The sequence below is a fragment of the Trachurus trachurus genome, assembly GCF_905171665.1.
Source record: "Trachurus trachurus genome assembly, chromosome: 13".
Taxonomy (NCBI): domain Eukaryota; kingdom Metazoa; phylum Chordata; class Actinopteri; order Carangiformes; family Carangidae; genus Trachurus; species Trachurus trachurus.
In genome coordinates this window covers 21,067,592-21,086,999 of record NC_139892.1, presented here as the reverse complement: position 1 = coordinate 21,086,999, position 19,408 = coordinate 21,067,592, and the positions used below count along the sequence as shown (strand labels likewise).

At 39.1% G+C, this 19,408-nt stretch overlaps 1 protein-coding gene across 1 annotated transcript in view; it reads left to right on the top strand.

Annotated features, from left to right (window-relative positions):
* Window positions 1-19,408, top strand: part of LOC310995450 (cGMP-inhibited 3',5'-cyclic phosphodiesterase 3A-like) — a gene marked incomplete at both ends in the record, with an annotated part of 59,651 nt that overhangs the window by 26,997 nt on the left and 13,246 nt on the right. Inside the window, one exon of the mRNA XM_083984517.1 lies at window positions 16,197-16,442. Coding sequence (XP_083840643.1) covers window positions 16,197-16,442 — 246 coding nt within the window. The remainder of the gene's footprint in view (window positions 1-16,196; window positions 16,443-19,408) is intronic.

Sequence of the window (19,408 nt, the reverse complement as noted above, 5' to 3'; positions counted from 1 at the left end):
AAACAATTCAAACATATCCAAATACATATAAAATACGGCATCACTGGATGTTAAAAGCAATTCTAAATAAATGGGTCTTGAGTTTGGACTTCTAAAGTACCAGGTCATCAATAGCTGTAAGTCAGGGGGTTACAATCAGTTTGTATAGAAAACATTTTGTGCTCTACCATGAATGAAACAATCTGCTGTCCCATGAGGAATACTTGCAACATAATTAGGATATTGCTATTAATGTTTTGTTTTCTTTTTCTTTTGTCAAACCTCTAATGTGAAGAATAATTGTGCTATTTTGCACAGTATAGATCTATGGAATACATTACAGTATATATAACATTGTAATACTGATTCCCAGCCATTAGAGTCAGCAATCAAATGTATAATATTTATCCTTTGCACCCATCAGGGTAAAACACAGCAGTACCATGTATTTTTATTTATTTATTATGAATTTATTCTGCAAATATTAGCTACTGTACCACCAGATGAGGTAGTGTGGTGAGGTTAGATAAGGAGAGGGGAAGTAATGCTCAGATACATTATGTCCCTTTTGTATCTGCCAATTATTCATATTATACAGGACTTCAATAAGACAACATGATGGTTGAGGAGGTGCTGTACAGTATATCTGTTTTTTATTAACTATAAATATTTCCATTTGTCATCGACTCATTCTCTGTCCTCATATGTGTGTTGTGTCTCTCCTCTTCTCTCTTTCTCTGCCTCAGCTGGGATCTAGTAAGAACAGTTGCTGGTCAGTAGGGGTTTGGGTCCAGCTTGCTGGGTTCTTCTGAGTGGAGTGTCTGAGTCGTGACAAACAGAGAGTCTGTGTGTCCATGTGTGTGTGTTGTTCCGCGAGGCTTGTGTCCTTGCATGTAGGAAAGTGTGTGGGTGTGCATGTGTAAAAACGTAGTAAAAGACATTCATCCAAGCTGATCTTTTTCTCCCTTTATCCCCACCATGGCTGTATCATGGGAAGTCATAACAGAGCACAGTTCTACATGACTGTTGGTTTAAATAAGAACAGGGTAACAGACCGGTCATACAGTGTGAACAAGACCTACAACTCTGGTAAATAATCCCAAATGATTACAAGAGTGGATTTCATGTCTACTACTTAAAGAGCTGCTCAAGGTTCGTCCATCCCTTTCTTGTGAGCACGATATTTCATTCAACGCCATGATGGAATTACTTCAAATTTGGGATGAACACTGAGTTGGACCTTTTTTGGGCAATGGCCACATAACGGTATGTAGCTTTTTTTTGGTTGGTTGGTTGTTGGTTGGTTACTTTACCTTACCTTGATTGCTTAACTCCATACACACCGACCATACACAGACAGGACACAGCCATGGGCTGGGGCCGTAATAGAGAGCCGAAGCGGAAGCAGCCCCATGGGTCCTCAAATCGAAAAAAGTCTCCATACGAATGAATGGGAGTCCAAGATTTATTTCGTGATCCGTTTGAATTGTGCCATGACAAAAACATATGTCCTCTACCTGTTTAAAACATCACATTTCATGCCGAGAAATCAGTAGTTTATCGTAAAACGGCAACAGAAGAATGTATTTTGTGTGACGACGCTCTGCGGACTACAAATCTGGTGTCCCACAAAAAATACGTCACCAACTGACACGGGAAAGGGCGGCATTTGGTGTGTGACGTCACCTACGCGACTTGTAGTCTTTCTGGTTACGGACTCTTCGGGATTTTATTTTACAATAGTTTTACAACAAACGGCTGATTTCTCGGCATGAAACGTGATGTTTTAAACAGGTGGAGGACATATTTTTTTGTCATGGCACAATTCAAACGGATCACGAAATAAATATTGGACTCCCATTCATTCGTATGGAGACTTTTTTCGATTTGAGGACCCATGGGGCTGCTTCCGCTTCGGCACTCTATACTCTATGATGGGGTAGTTTGTTTGTAGCTCTCTTTGGGTTGTTTGATTGGTTTTCTGATTGTTTGGTTGGTTTGCAGCTTGATTGGTTATTTGCAATCTTATTGGTTGGTTCATGTCTGCCTAGAACACAGCTCTGTTTTGTGGTTTGTTGCATTACCAAGTTTGGATCAGTGGTACTAATTTTCAAAACATATCATATCTCATTCAATCCATGTCATGTGCAACTTACAGTGCTATGGTATAAAATGTTTTGCTTTCTATGTTAGTATTGTGATGGACTGCGAGCTGTCAGTGCATGCTGGGAAGGATTTCAACCTGTTAGATTAAAGATTTTAATGGAAATAGAATATTAACAAATAAATGTGGTGACAATCAGGCCGCATCAAAAAAAGAAGAAGAAAAAAGCATACATTGTATTCAATTGTAAATTATATAGGCTACATTTCCTAAAGTAATGGTTGTTTTTAAGTGTATTCTTGTGTTTGTTTAGCTTTTAGTTAAATTTAGCACATAAGGAGGCTTGTCGTTGTGAGCTGATTTAAGTCATGCATACCACAAAAACACCCCTGGGACCAACAGTGGGGATGTGAATAAAAAGAGCTCCCCCTGCAGTGTGCTGTGTGTTTATGCACGTGTTGACTATAACCCAGCATTATAAAAATGAAGGTAAAGCCCTGCTACCTTCACATGATATATATGTGTATGTTTTATTTATTTTTTTGTGACACAAATACTTAAGTGAGGATACCGATCAGTTGTGCTTATATTTGCGTGAGGGAAATAAAGTCTGCTTAAATCTGAATGATGGAGCTGTCAAAGATTATGTGGCTCAGATGTGCATTAGGTCTATGTAATTTCCCAGCCTCTTATATATTTGACATGAGAAGTGCATTTGAGGCGTAATGGCGGCCATCAAGGGACAGCAGAGCACAGAGGAGGATAGGAATGACAGAAGCTGAAATGTGTGTTTATATTGTGATAGAGAGAAAAGGCACTCGGATTTGGTTTCCTCGAGTCTGATTTCTGCCATGGTGCGTCACTTTCACAGAATCATTATTTTGATATCGCTTCTTCACCAACTTGGCTCTTCAACAAGCATCACAAACAATATAAGATGTACACACAGTATTTAAATCAAACACATATGTTTTACATGATGAAGGAGCTCAGTATGATTCAGCATTAAACAGCACTAGTAAAAACTGAAGAATTCAAATACCTGGGTCTTTGGCTTGACTCACAACTATCCTTTAAATTTCACATCGACTCAGTTTCCAAGAAAATCTATTTTCATCTGAAATCCCTCTATCGGTCTATTGAATGCTTTTCCCTTCAAGTTCGTAAAAGAATCATAACACAACTGATACTCCCAATAATTGACTATGGTGATGTTATCTATCAGAACACCTCAGAAACAAATCTTCGCCCTCTTTCTGTCTTATATAATTGTTTATGTAGATTTATTCTCAGGTGTCCTTATATGACTCATCACTGTCATATGTACCAGTCCTTGAACTGGCTGGCCCCCAAGTCCAGAAGGCATATGCACTGGTTATTACTTATTTTCAAGTGCAACTACTTCAATTTTCCTCTATATTTGAAACAATATTTGATTCCCTTCAGTTCACAATACAACCTTAGGCATACTGGTCAACTTTTCTTTTTTACACCTAGAATCAATAAAGAATCTGGTCGACGTGCATTCAAATACAAAGCCCCTGCTGACTGGAATAATCTCCCTGGTTCAATTAGGTCCATATCCTCTTTTCATCTTTTCAAATCATCATTGTTTACCTACCTTCAAACACCCTGCTCCTGTCTGTGATGTAAGGTCCCTTTGACATGAAGTGTAACTAATCAAATCAACTACTGTATTTATTTATTTTTATTTTTATTTTTATTTTTTCATTTATTTATGTTTATTTTTTACTGGTGTGTTGTATGGGGGGAGTCAGGATCGATAGAGCATTGTAGTGTGTGAGTGTGTGTGAATGGGCGTCTGTGTCTTTATATTGTATCATGTGTCTGTTTTTGTTTGTTTGTTGTTTTTGTTTTGTTTTTCGTCTGTTTGTTTGTTCTGCTTACTTTCTTTGTATATTATAATGTACTATGTATGTTTGTATTTCCGTTGATAACATGGACCCCCTCGAAAATGAGATGGCACATCTCAAGGGGCTATCCTGTAAAATAAAGTCAAATAAAGTCAAAGTCATTACAGTGCTTGTATTCCCCCAAACAACCTCCCTCCCATCCTGAGGGGCTCATATAAAACATGAATCCACTGTATTAGGCAGATTATCTCATCTGCCATTCAAGATGCAAAGTCATCTCCTGTGGATGACAGTTGCACTGTCAGGTCATCTCGTTTTATGACATCAGCCTATGAACTATGACAGCTAGGGCAGTCCACAGACGCAACACACAAGACACATACAGACATGCACACTAGGCCTGGGGCCAGTAATTAAATAATTATTCATATTATCAAGAATCAAGCAATATCTATTATTAATCGATCAGTACCATTTTTGCACAAGAATCATCCTGCACACTGACCTGATGATGTCAATGTCAGGGGATACAGACAAGATTAAAAGTAAATCTGTCGAGCTTTCATTCATATGACTGTCACTGAGAGTGATCATTGTTGGTCTGAATAAAAGTATAGCATGCTTGTTGTGACCACATTCAATGCAACTCAACAGGGTGGTGTTTATTTTATGTCCAGTTGAAATCACAAGACAATTAACATAATGAGAGTGTACAAGCCACAAAACAAAGCTTTTTGCTTTTGTCTGCTACAATTGTCTCAATACACCCCTCTGTATCATTTGTAGGCTACATCAACAATTGTTCTAAATTAAAATGATAACAAAAAATCCAGACATTGGATTGTGAAAATAAAAAAATATTGGAGAAAATAGGTCTCAACTAGGCCTGTCTCCCTTGACTTCTTGTGAGGGCTGAGGCCACTGGATGGACAAGAATGTCACTTTCACTGACTGAAAATGAAAAGTAGGTCAGTCTCTTTTAGAGGGATCAACACAGGGGTGAGCCAAACTGAAGTACAATACATTTAAATTTTAAAATTTGGAGAATTCCTACCAAACCAACAGTAGCCTACGCTTGCTACAGCCTTGAAATTTTCACCAAAATGTAGCCCCAAGACTTTTGTCCAATTAAACTCATTACAAATTATGAAGTCCATCACTCTGTTTTTTTTTTTCAAAAACTGTAAAAACTTATTAAACCTATCCCCTCCCACAATTTTTGCTCAATTGACACCAAACTTGTTAGAGAGCATCTTCAGAAAAAATGAATTATTCAATTCAAAAATTGAGCCTATAACCTATACCATCCAATTCTTGCTAAATACATTTTCAATCTTCCTGAAAAAAAGACAATATTTTGGAGTCATGGTTGATGGTTGAAGTTTGGCAAATATCAGAATTTTATCTCAAAAACTGAATTTTTGAAATTATTTTGAATTCTGCTGTCATGGGAACAACTGTAGTCAATGGTGGCATTTTTAAACATCTGATCGGACACATCTGTCTAAATGCGATTTGAAAGTATATCTGCCGAAGGTGGTTTCGATCCGATTTGCAAAAATCGGATTTCATGTGATTTGTGACTGTTCAGACTTCAAAAGAGCCACCCGGTTCCAATCTGGATAGGCTAAAAATCAGATTTTGGCTGGCAGTCTACAGGTCTGAACGTGGCCTTGGTGTCAGAGATTGTGAGTCCTAGCCCCAGCTAGATGTCCTCACTTGGCAACACCTGACAATAGTCCTCATGATGGTTTTACAGCACGCCTCTAAATTTCAAAACTTTGAAAATTCATAACAAATCAACTATACATACAGCCGTGAAACTTTAACTTTCAAATTGTCTAATTTTGCCTAAAAGTTTCCGGCTTCGCCTGTTGTTGCACAGCAGCTATAATTTCACTTTACTCTTTTTCTAAACTCGCGTTTTTATGTCCTTGAGTTGTGTACTTCTGTTTTCTTTTTTTCCCCCATGCTTTCTTCATAATTATTAATTATTTGTGCCCAAACTCACTGGTGGCCTCATTGCATAACCTGATGATTGACATCTGTCAACTGTTAAAATGCATCCAAAACAGGCAATGAGGAACTTCATCAAACACAGACAGAGCACAAATAAGATTTTATATTATTCACAGATTATTTATAGATTTTGATCAACAGAGAAGAATCGGGATCCAATCAAATAGGTGTCGGTGGGTGCTCAACCTTTTCAGTGGGTGTACCCAAGGGATCGGCAAATAACGTCTGAACTGGCTTTGCTTATCCTTTAAGCATTCGAGTTTACCGCCTATATGGCATTTATACTGGGGCTCGTGGCCCAGTAAAAGGGGTCTGGTGACACCCAGGCACACACATGAACACACAGATACACTGATAAGATCTCTCACAGTTGTTGCCTTTGTTCAATACTCTGTTCAACCCACCAAAAACAACAATACTTACAGTGGCTTTGTTATTTAGTTGCATTTTTAAATCCAGTGACAGGACGATAAGAAGGTCACATGCCGGTGATTGTTATGTCACCATTTGTTCTTAGTTGTGGTGACAGGCCCTGTAAGGCAAGGAACAAAAATAATTTAATGCAGTGCAGTTTAAAGCTATGCTGCACACATTTTATGAACTCATTTTGTCTGGCGGAATCACACAGTGGGGATACAACAGTAAAACAGCATCCCGCTGACCTTAACTGAGATCCCATAGCTTCCAAATAAAGTTCTGTTGTCAGGTATGATTAACCAACACAAAAGCCATCTCTTCATACATGAAATATGCTCAACTTGTTCCAGCAGAGCAGCTGTTCGTTCTTCACTTCATCCCATCTTCACCAGCTGTTACGAAGATGAAATGTATGTCAGAGTGGAGTGCGCATTATATGGATGTCACATTACCTTATACCTACCGTGTGTCTGAATCCAAACACTAACTGTACGTCTTGCCGACATTCTTAGTGTGATATGTGATTTTGAAATGAAGGAGTGACACCAGAAGAAGTGAAAAGAAGTGAAATTCAAACAAATGAGCAAGTTTCTGACAGGAGGTTCTGTTTTTATTCCTCTGTCTCCAGATCATGTGCCGACCAGAGTGGGACTACAAGAGAGTGTTGAGCAGATCCCAGGTCAGTGCAGCCAAGTGGGAAAAGGGGAGGGGTGTGTGTAATGTATGTGAGATGTATGTGTTTTTCTCAGCTTATTGTAGTCGATAAACACTTGCACTTGCTTGTGCACAATGTTTTTGAATTCACGTTTTAACTATTTTTTAGATGATGAGATTAGAAAGAAACATTGGTTATGAAATGACACTGTTTTAAGTGGATTTATGTAATTTTTTCACCACTAGGGGGCAGAGACACATCACAACAAACTCGCAATAGTGTGCATGTACATGTTATGGCTAATGTGTGGGAACCATCTGTACACTTTTTGTTAAATTGTTAAATTACATCCTTTTCATTTTTCTGTCAGTGGTTTGGTCTAATTGCTGCAATCAAGGATATCTAGTTTTCTTTGGCTTACTAAATAATGTGACATTATTTATATTCTATGCTGTTTTGTGCGGAGCAGGTTTGCACACAGTTGTCACGTGTGTTACTAGCTGCTTCCCATGGTTTTATACTATAGACAGCATTATTTTGGTTTCTGCTGGTCCAGATGATGACAGAAAAGCTGAGCTGAAACTTGCACGGATCAGAAAAGTTAGGTGTTGATTGTCAGTGGTATCGGCAGTACTAGCAACACTTTATGTAACTGGGAGTCGGTTAGATTAGTATAAACAAATAAACTCAGTGGTTTGTTCTCAGACTATGGAGGTGGAAATTCCTGAGGGATGCAGAGCCATTACAGATTGGAAAGATTCAAGAGTACTTAGGAAGGTAATGAAAAGAGAATGAAAAAGATGGACTGAAAAGAAAAGTCAGATGCGCATCAATAGGATTGCTGTCATTAATACAAGGAAAGGCTGTCTTTTGTGTGTAAAAGCACATCACTCAGAAAGAGTGTGACTTTTTACTTTAAAAAAGTAAATAGATACAGTTGGGTCAGACAACTCTTGATACAAATGTTTATTGTTTGGCGTCCAGTCTCCGAGCTCATTGCTTCCTAAATAGGATTTCATTAATATACACAGGAATGATGAGGAGATTTCTTAATCCCCCTAGAGCCTGCAGATGGATGCTGGGGTGGCGGTGGGGCTGAAACAATAGGCAGTAGGCGATAGAATGCAGGTCAGCCGTTTTGCAGTTTAAACTGAGTGCTAAACTGAGAGGGTGTGAATGATTGAGTGAGGCATGCCAGGTAAGTAAATTGGTGCAGCCAGTCTAGTTTTCTGCCTGAAGCTCGCAGACTTCTTTTTAAAACTCTCATAACATGTATTACTTTGGCAGAACAAAGTATTTCAGCTGTCATAAGCAAGAAGTGCAAAGTGAGGGTTAAGAAACAGAACTTTGTGAGAATGTCACCAGTGAATATTTTTCACCACATGTCACTCGTTTGACTCTCCCCACCCATTAGATTTCAGTCAGCATGATCTTTTCAACATACAACTGAAAAATCTTCATGCTTCTATACTCACCACTTATGTATTGAATACATATTTAATATTTACAACATCCATAACTTTCTCCATATTGGATATACAGGCTAATCTACAGTCAAAAAAAAAAAAAAAAAAATCTTGTGACTTTTAAGAAGTCAATATCTACTGATAATCCACAGATGTTGCTGATCGGTTGTCATGCATCACCGGCTGTCACAGGAAACACTTGACAGGTAGTGGGCGTAGTACAGTATAACTGTGGCCAACTGAGCCCCAAACAACTATTTTATGGTCCGTCGATGAGTCACTTTGATCTTTGTCCCGATGAACTGTATCCTAGCAACCAGGTATTTTCAATACAACTGATTTCTGTGTACTGCAGGTCTTCTCATCACTGAACTACTAGTGAACATTTGCAATTGGCAGACGCAGAGGCAGGGGCGGGTGGAGAGGACAGAGGGAGGTTCATGAAACAGCAGAGAAGAGGAGTGCTGAGGAGAGGAGAAGAGGAGGAGGAGAGTGCGAGGAAGTGTTTGTGGGCTACATTATTGAAATGTCAGTTGCTTTGGATTGAGACTTCTTAGGACTGTGACATTTGAACCACAGTTGGAAGGAAGGAAAGGCAACGTAAAGCTACTGTACCGTCAGTTGGAATCTAGATAGCAAGATCTGGGTTTGAGTCGTTGTGTTGAACACAAATGATGCAGAGGAGGCACTCGGCAAGTATCATGGGACGCCATCAGGACAACACACATCCTCCTAAACAGGTTCAGTATTGGTTTAATTGGAATCTCTTCCCTCTGGTGTGCTGGTTAATATGATATATGTGCATCTTTTCCCTCTTTTGCGTGTGTGAGTGTGTGCACACATGTGTGCAGAAAAACGAGAACCATTTAATCAGTAATGATGAGATGGTTTAAATAGGACAACTTGAAGCAATGTCTAAATTAAGCTACTTGATACAGCCTAGTTTTTAGGTCAGTTATACATGTGAGAGACGGTTCACAAGAAATAGAGAGAAGCCTCAGTGTATATTGTTCCTAAATGGGTATTATTTGTTGAGCAGCATGTCCTGTATGGGTGGATGTAGCATTTATTATTTTATATTATATAGATATACTGTATATATATTTGTTATGAACAAATGTAGTCATCTTGGCAACCTCAGAAAGCTCCTATAACAACACATCTCAGCTGGCTCGTAGGTCTGCTAGTCATTATTAACAAATCAATAGATACATTTGTTAAGAATTAATAGCCTTGCAACCGTGTGAGGCAATCCTGCTGTGTAATTCTGCAACTGTTTGCAATTCCGCAATCATCCTCCTGGACCCAGAACATGAACTTGGCCTCTGGTAGCTTCCCTGGCTACTACTGCTTCAGTATAAATTCTTAAAGCTGAGACAGGTGTAGCACAGAAACAATGGGCAGCCCCACACTGTATAGTGCTGTATTTACAGTTGTAGATGAGACTGCGGAGGAGCTCAGCTGGCCTGCCAGAGTGAGCTGTTCTCTTTTTCACTTGACTGACCATGGCCTGCCTGTGGACTCAGCTCCTCTTTTGCTCTGTGTCTATCGCTTCCCTTTCTCTCGCTCTATCTCTCCGTCGCTCTTTATCTCTCGCTCTCTCGCTCCGTTTTCGCCATCTGCCTTTATGCCTGAACTGTCTACATATCTCTTAACTGCCTCTCAGGAGATAACTGGGGGATGGTGGGAGAGAGGGAGGACTGAAACAGTGGGAAATAGTAGATATAGTAGCAAGGGGGTAAAAAAAAACAAGGGAGAAGACAAGCGGAAGGAAACTTGAGGAAAAGTAATAGAGAGAGGGAGAGAGAGAGAGTCAGGAAGATGCCATTATGTCTCACAGCCAGTGTCAGCAGTCAAAGTTTGTATACTTAAAGATAATCACATTTTAATAAGAAATAATAATAAAATAAAATAAATACAGGGATTTTCAGTGGTACAATTTCATTCACTCCGGCTTTTCCTGTCTGGAAAATTTTTACATAATCTACTTGAATGATTGTAATGGTGTTGTTGATGCAGTATTGATTCAACATCATTGTCAGTTTTGAATGTATATTAGAAATTGTAAACTGTGACTGCATGCTGTGTGTCTTGTGTGCACCACTCTGGATGGACAGTGGTTTACCTTCTAACACTGATGATGTTATGTGGCCCGGATAGTGATCAGTTGTTCTATTCTTAGATGCTTAATGTACACAAATCTTACTTAACTTATCTGTGCACATCATCACAGAGCAGTGTTTAATATTGTCTTCTGTTACAGTGCACTGCATTTGTTGTGGGTTATGACTCATCTTTCTGTGTGCAGCATGTACTGTATTACCCTGAAAGCCTGACAGACTGGTCCCAAGGGGCAGCTCTGGTACATGCATGCCTGTGTGTGTGTGTGTGTGTGTGTGTGTGTGTGTGTGTGTGTGTGTGTGTGTGTGTGTGTGTGTGTGTGTGTGTGTGTGTGTGTGTGTGTGTGTGTGTGTGTGTGTGTGTGTGTGTGTGTGTGTGTGTGTGTGTGTGTGTACACATCGATGTGTGTGCCCACTGTTGATTTACTCATTGACCATTGCTCCCCCTGCTGTCTCCTGTGGGCCTTTATGCTGGGAGGAATCAATAACCTCCTCCCTTGCCTTTCCACTGTGGCTCTACCAGAACAACACGCAGCAGCGCTCTATCATCTCTAAAACTGCATATTGCTCTGAATGCACTTGCAAATCCACATATTATATACTGGAGGCTGTTGTTTAAAGAAGGTAAAATCTGCTAAATTAAATATCAGAAGTATTCCGACAGAGAAAAGTGCCGTAAAAACAGCCGCAAAACACGCACACATACACAAGACCACATACGCGGCGCGCGTACACATTCAAGCTTCCTCTATCTCCCTCTCTCCCTGACATTAGCTGAACAGAGTCCATTACTGCCAGGTAATGGGTGAATGTCACAATAGCAGGATGTCATAAAGCTCTGGAGTGGTCTAATGGGTTTTGTTCAGGTTGAGGTGACACATGCACACTCGTACATGCACACATACAGACATGTGCGCTTCCAGGAAGCTATCCTATGTGCTTGATGCACATTTGCTCATCACATCACAGCCCTGAGCCCTGACATGTTTGAAGAGCTAATACAATCTGTTTAAGGAAACAAATTATGAGAATCACCTGTCACTTTGTTTGAATACAGAGGGGTGGTCCGACTCGTTACACTTTTATGCTCTGCCCACTCATCTTTATTTGTTTTCACAAAGATTAAACTCTACCACAGGCACAGCAGTGAGAGCTAATAGCTGTAGTTAACCAAGGACCCAAATTGTACAGGTAAAAAGGTGCACGAGTAGAGAACTCCAAGGTTCAGCTGTTCAGGATATGAAAAACCACCAAATGAAAAAAACACAACCCAAGTGGAGAAAGTTCGGCACAGATACAAGCAGAGTTGCAAACGGAGAGGTTGCAGCCAGTTGTTAAGCCCAGAGTAGCAGCCTCAGGGGATAAGCAGATGGGGGAGTGAAGGCTGATCATGTGTGATCATTTGCTCCATGAGTTGGCACAGTGGGGAACAGAGGGATGTTGGAGGAGCCTAGGAATGGAAGACAAGAAAACATACGTCCATTGGTCCGATAGCGCTCCTGTTATTTCCTGCTGAACCAGTGAAAGGGCCTGATTCAGAAATTATGTGTCACTGTTCTAAACCTTTTGACACTTTATTTATTTAATTTCTTTGGGGGGGGACGGGGGCTTTTTCGCCTTTAATTGACAGGATAGTCGGAGAGAGACATGAAAAGGAGATGGAGAGGGGGAATGACATGCAGCAAAGGGGTTTGCTCAACCTATAGTGAGCTGTATACAACACCCCAACTCTCATGTACTTGATGTAAAAAAAAAAATAATAATAATAATGTGGTATGGTTATGGTGCAGAATCAGATAATAATCTAAATCTGGCAGACAGTGGGATTGTTTGGCCTTGGCAAATGAACATGCTGATGGCCTTTCTAGTTGTTTTTATATTTATTTGTCAGCAGGATTTGACAGAAACTGCCAAATCGATTTGTATCTAACTATGGATGGAGGAATGGCACATGGGCTGCGATAAGCCATTAAGTTTTGGCACGGATCTGGATCTGCATGGCGTATGAAAGGTCAATGACCAAAGGGACCCTTTTTACTAGTTTCATAATGTTAAGAGGTTCTGTATTTGTGGTCATAGGAGTTGATTGTATAACAGAACAGCCTGTTTCTCTATTTGGTTACACTGTCGTGTAAATATGTGGGATTGTAGTCGTTCATTTCCATCCCCAGTCCCATTAGTAGGTTGATGTTAGACATAAAAACAATGAAGATAAAAGCACAAGAGGCAGGACTACGACAATAGAACAATGCATCATGATACACCTTGACACAAACATATATGACGTGAACAACATTTATTGGCCAAAGAAGTAGTAAGAGGACCAAGAGATTACAGAACAGTTATAAAGTGCTACAGTGCTAATTAAAGTGCTATGTGCTAAAGTGCTGTTTGCTAAAGTGACGAGTGCATGAGTGCAAGATTAAATTTATTCTGATTGCACAATGCCCCAATAAAGTGCAGGATTGTATACATAAATGTATTATGTACACACTATTGTATGAAATTGAGATACATACAATACTACTATACAAGTATATGTAGGCCTATATACAATATTCAATATACAAAAAAAAGAAATAAAAATACAGAGTGGTACCCCATACAATTAACCAATTGGACTAGACGTACACTTTTAGACAGGATTATGATCACAGATCTGATTTTCCAATAACCATGTCTTGAGAAGCTAGGTATTTGTTTCCAGGTCTGGGATGCACGGAAAGAGAATACAGTTTGACCAAAGGCACTTTTCCTGAGCGGTACAACACAGTCGCCTCTAGAGCTCGCTCTGGTTGATCTGTTTGAGTGTTTTTTTTTAACAAATTGATTGATTTTTGATTTATTCGTCCATTCCACAAAACATAAACATATACACAAACAAGTCAAAATATCATGATCAATATGGGCGAAAGGGCGAAGGCAGAAGCAAAGCTTATTAATGCCTACCCTATTTACAGGAAGAAAAATTACAATAACAAAACAAAACAAAATTTGTATGAAGATTACACTCGAAGAGTAGAGTAATTTAAGTGAATAGTATCAAAACAAAACAAGCAGAACCATAATTTAGTAATAATAATTAACTTACTTTATCCTAGTGTTAAATATTTATTCAATACATTGATTTTAAACATCCAACTAATAGTTGTACAAGATTTGAATTCATTGTCAAGGCTATTCCATAAATTTACTCCAATAACAGAAATGCATTTGGCTTTAGTATTTGTCCTTGCTTTTGGTTTGTTTAAAATGCAGGTCCCCCTGAGGTCATACTGGGACTCAGTTGAGAACAGCTTTTGTATGCAGGGTGGAAGTAGGTTGTTTATTGCCTTGTAGGTTATTACAGCAGTGTTTAAATTGACCAGGTCTTCGAATTTCAATGTTTTGGTACTGGTGAAGAGCAGATTGGTTGGTGCATACCCCAACACAATAAGTAAGGAAGTATGAGGGAACAGTACAGTATGTAGAGTGAGTTTCTGTTCACTATGTGTTTTATTTTATGTAGTATTGCGATTGTTTTGGAGACTTTTGTTCTAATATAATCAATATGTGATTTACAGCTGAGTCTATTATCAATAATGGTTCCCAAAAATGTATGTTCCTGGACTTGTTCGATTTCGACACCATTAATCGTTAGTTTGATTATTCTGTTAATTTTTCTGTTGCCAAATATAATACATTTTGTTTTACATAAATTCAATGATAATTTATTTATATCAAACCACTTCTTAAGGATCTGTAAGTCCTTTTCCACTGCACGAAGTGGAGGTGGAGCTAGAACTACGAGCTTTTTTTACTCTTGCCTGATAGTTAAAGGTTATAGCTACAACTTTTTCATCAAAAGGATTCATTTTTTCAAAAAATAATACATCCACAGAATGTCTAGAGGGGTGCAGAATAAAAGTTTTTTTAAAAATAGTATATAAATAATTGTTTAATAAATTTTGCCGGGTCCGAAATATATAAATATTTACATCTGGTTACATTGGCAACGTCGGCATGGAATGATCTCTATGGCAACAGCATTAGAACTTTAGCTACTGCTGCAACTGGCAACCAGTAAAACTGAAGGTTGGAGCGACAGCAGCAACACCTACTGGCCAGGAGGAATTAAACTTGTAGCTATCACCTTTAATATTGATGTAACCATGAACACTATAGTGCGTTTAACCTGAATCTTGTAAGAGCTGATGTAGCGCCAGATCTACAGAGCCCACTCATACTGTACAGGGCATCACCTACAAAGAATGTGCAATAATATTCATTATTCATCTATTATCAAGTGACTTAATTGAAAATATTTACAATAAAAAAATGAGTGTGTGAAGAGATTCTCATTGTTGCCAGCTTAATAAACAGCATCATAATGCCAACATGACAGTGACTGATATTTTTAACAATTACACACATCGTTTATCACAAATATGTTTCCATGCAGAGCAACATTTGAACCTTTGGAATTTATTTTAAAATGTGTTTAATTAATCATAATTTGGTATTTCCAGTCACGCTGAGTGAACTCAGTGCTGTTGTTCTGCTCTCTCCTCTGTGTCTGATAGGTCTCTCACATTTTAAGATGTTTCAGTAGGAAAACAATCAAGAGTGAGAAAATAATCAGTAGCTCAATTTTTAATGAAAATAATACTGTAGTTAGTTGCAGGCCTGGAGCAGTGGCTGTTTGCACTGAAATGGGTGAGAAAAAAAGAAACATCACGCTGCATGTAAATTAAAGTACTAATGACAATAGGTTTTTACTGGGTTAATCAGCCTGATATCATGGTTCCTACAGTATAGTGCCTGGTTAATTTGGACAAGTCTGCAGATTAAATGCAGAGTTCTACATCTTGTAAAAACACAATTTGACCCATTGTTGGTGATCTTAGAACATAAAAATGTCATATGTTTTCACTGTATTATTGCAGAACAATAAAAAAAAAAAAAAAGGCTACCTTCCTTTAGAAGATGGCTCAGATTATCTGATTAATTCAAACAGTTGGACTGTTGGGACAGTTGAGAATTTCTTCCTTGGTTGAATTGTTTGTTTGACGATTTGTGAATTACATCCAAATTCTCATAATCTCAAGTCCCATTTCATGTGCAGATTGTGTTGTTAGCTTCCAGACTCATTTGTATGGAAAGACATTCCTTTCTACAAATGTTACATTTTGCATGCATGCAGTGGACATGACTAAACATAACTGTGTGTGTGATGTGGGGGGTTACATGTGTTTAAGAGTGTGAGGAAATTGATTATAAGCTAAAGAGGTGCTGATTAGCACATGTTGGCATTAACAGTGAAATCCATCGCTGGGACCACACATGGTTGACCTTTGACATAGATGAGCCTTTGAGCTTATCAGTCAATACACTGAATCGTTGACAGCTAACTATGTGTGGGGTTGGAGTGAGGTATGTTAGTCCTTATAGTGATGCTGTAGGATGTCTTTTAATGTTTCACATTGTAGGATGCTTGAATTAGTATCGTTAGGGCAAACACCATCCTGTTGTGCTATCTTATTATATCCCCCGCCTCTCTCTCCTTCCCACCTTCTCTATTAGTCTTCGGGCACCAATGTGGTAGTGGACATCGCGGTGATGGGTGAGGCCCATGGTTTGATCTCAGACCTGCTGGCAGACCCATCGCTGCCCCCTAACACCTGCAGCTCTCTGAAGGCCGTCAGCAACCTCCTCAGCACCCAGTTCAGTCTCCAGCCACTGCACCGGCCTCGCATCCCTGCAGACACACACACCTGCTCTGACTCAGAGGAGGGGCCCGAAAAAACAGAGAGACTCGCCATTCCAAAGGTAAAAGTTTGTCTTTCTTTAAAATGTGAATGTTTGTTTTTTTCATTCTTGTGTCTTTATATTACGTGTTCGGAATTTAAAACTGGTCGAGTTCAAGCCCTGGATAGTATTACAAACACTAAGGAACTGGAAATTCAACAGCTAGTACTAGGAAGCATTCGTTGGTCGTCCTTGAGTGAGAAGCCTCAGTGTTCATGAATTAAAGAAATTCTGCTCAAAAACAGCTTCAGCTGGTTGTACAGGGTTGTTTATATAGATCAGAACAATTAAAACTCACCTGAGGGTCTGGACCTCTCAGATGATTCTCCAAAAATATAAGATGAATACAATTCTGCTTGTGATATGCCAGTGTATAGGTGACCTCTGTCAGATATTGTTTGCCTTTTCAAACCCTGGCAGAGGTTCAGATGTATTGTGTTTGCAGCAGCTAGCCCCGGGCAGAAATTAGAAGCAGGCAACTGAAGTTTGGTAACTTCATTTCTTTCTAACTCCACAGCCTCAGATTATTTTCATTTTCAAAACGTCTAGTCTTGACACCCAACCAGTGTGATTTACCAGCCCCCACACTGCTCCCTCTGGAGCTCAAAAGGTTTTTTACAAACTTTTTCATGTGCACAGTGATTCTCCCCAAGACCGGTAAACAGACTTTGATGCATGATATCGGTGGAGTTCCCCTTTAAAGTTAAAGAATGTTTCCCAGTAGGAAGTAAAACATCAAACCAGTGAAGGAAAATATTATTTGGATCAGAGAAGATTGAATTGTTGTATTTGTATAACCAGCTGTATCATAGCTGGCGCTTTGCTTTGGTATTTGTTGTGTGCTTTGTTGTATACTCAAACACATACCAATAGTAAACCCAGGTATACTTCTTCCTTTGTAGACCCCCCCCCCCCTTTGTCTCACTCATTCACTCATTGCTGGCGTAGTGTGGAGCTCTAATGTAGCAAACAATGACGCACAGACTTCCACAGGGCTTTTTAATGTTTTACAAGGCTGGTGCTTCAAAATGTATGCAGGCACTTAAGGCTGTAAGGAAACTAAATAAAGCGTGTGATGCAATGCAGGGTAGCCTACCAGGAAAGTGAGTAGCAGCTTTAATGCTGCCTGAGTGCACTCAAATGCTTGACCCATGTAGTGGAACTTGGTGAGATGCTGTCTGCATGTGGGAACGGGTTAACATTGGTGATTCAGCTGACTTGTGTTGCCCCGATGTACAGCTCTGAAGTAAGGACAGAAATAGCACTTAAGTAAAGGTAGTCTGAAATGTTGGTGACCCAAGGCCACATCTTACTCAGGTTTTTTTTTGTGTGACTTGGCTCAACAGGACAGCAGAACACTTTGTTTCATTTCTTGTTAAAAGCTCTGGAACAATTTAAAGCAGTATTAAAGAACTTTCAGTTTTGGTTGAGTTTGGCGGCGCCGGTGGCCCAAAGCGGTAGTGTTTTGCCTGAAGGAAGACTCCATTTCCCATGAGCACTAGCGCATAGCGCCGTAAACATCCTGATCTCCCGGTGCATGGAAATTAACAGAAGACGTCCAAACTAAGTTTCTGTTACCAGCGGATCATTTCTCAGTAAACACACATACAGTACACAATCCGACAGAAAGGTGCCGCATTGCCTGCTCCCTCCTCGTCGTGACTCGCGAAAGTGAAAGTGAAATTTAAAAAAGCGAAAGTGAAATTTTGAAAATATTATATGAAGGTTGAAAAGTTCCTTAGTGTTGGTTTAACTTTAGCTTGTAGCTTCTGTCAGCATAACGTTCATTTGCCTTTCACATTGTACAACTCTTTTCCTATTGTACAACTCTGACAGCATTTTTTTTTTTTTACTTGTTATTTAGTTCTTTTTTATTTTCATTTTTCCACAAAACAAAACATTGATTAAAGGTGATAGCTACAAGTTTAATTTTCTCTTGTTCCACTCACACTGCCTGCTCTCGCTCCAACCTTCCCTTGTACTGGTTGCCAGTTACAGCAGAAGACACATGACATCAACGTTCTAATGCTGTTGCCACAGAGATCATTCCATGCCGACGTTGCCAATGTAACCAGATGTAAATATTTATATATTTCGGACCCGCCAAAATTTATTAAACAATTATTTATATACTATTTTTTTTAATTCTGTAAAATGAATACTTTAATTCTGCACCCCTCTAGACATTCTGTGGATGCATTATTTTTGAAAAATTAATCCTTTTGATGAAAAAGTTGTAGCTATAACCTTTAAAGTAATACAAGTAAATGAAATACAATAACAATGAAATAAAAGTAAGTCAAATAGAAAACAGATATTTCTACCAAAAGGGGAATTTACAGCAATGTCCTATCAATTATAAAGAAGTACGACAATATTACAGTAACCCATATCCCTCCATCAGTCTGTTCAAAAGTTTCTATTTTCAGTTGTAGACTTGCACTCATTCACCGTGTAGACCCTTTTCAGTCTCTGTACCCAATGATTTATGGTCCATAGTTTTTTTTATCTTTCCGGTTAACAGTTATCATTTTCGTAGCAATCAGTAAAAGTATCTGTAAAATGTATCTTTGGTATAGCTTCCAGTATATATCCATATATTCCAGGAATATCAGTGGGTTCAATTGCCCTTTATTAACAATTTGTTAATAAAGGGCAGTGTTGATAAAGATATAACCAGCTGTACTCTATTCTATCTGGACCCACCCAGTTTCCTGATCATTTCTAATCCATGCCACTGCTGCATTTAACTGCGCAGCCCAATAGCAGTATTTAAATTTGGCAGGCCCAGACTCCCCTTTTCCTGTCGCAGAAGAGGAGATTCAAGTCTCATCCTGGGTCTCCTTCTCTCTGACAGCATTATTTATCTAGTTTATAGCAGCTTCTAAACAGATTCATATTATTTCAGATCACACCACACATACTGTGCACAGAACACTGTAATGTTATAAGATTATAAGAGGATCGTTTCTCTGTAGTATGAAAAA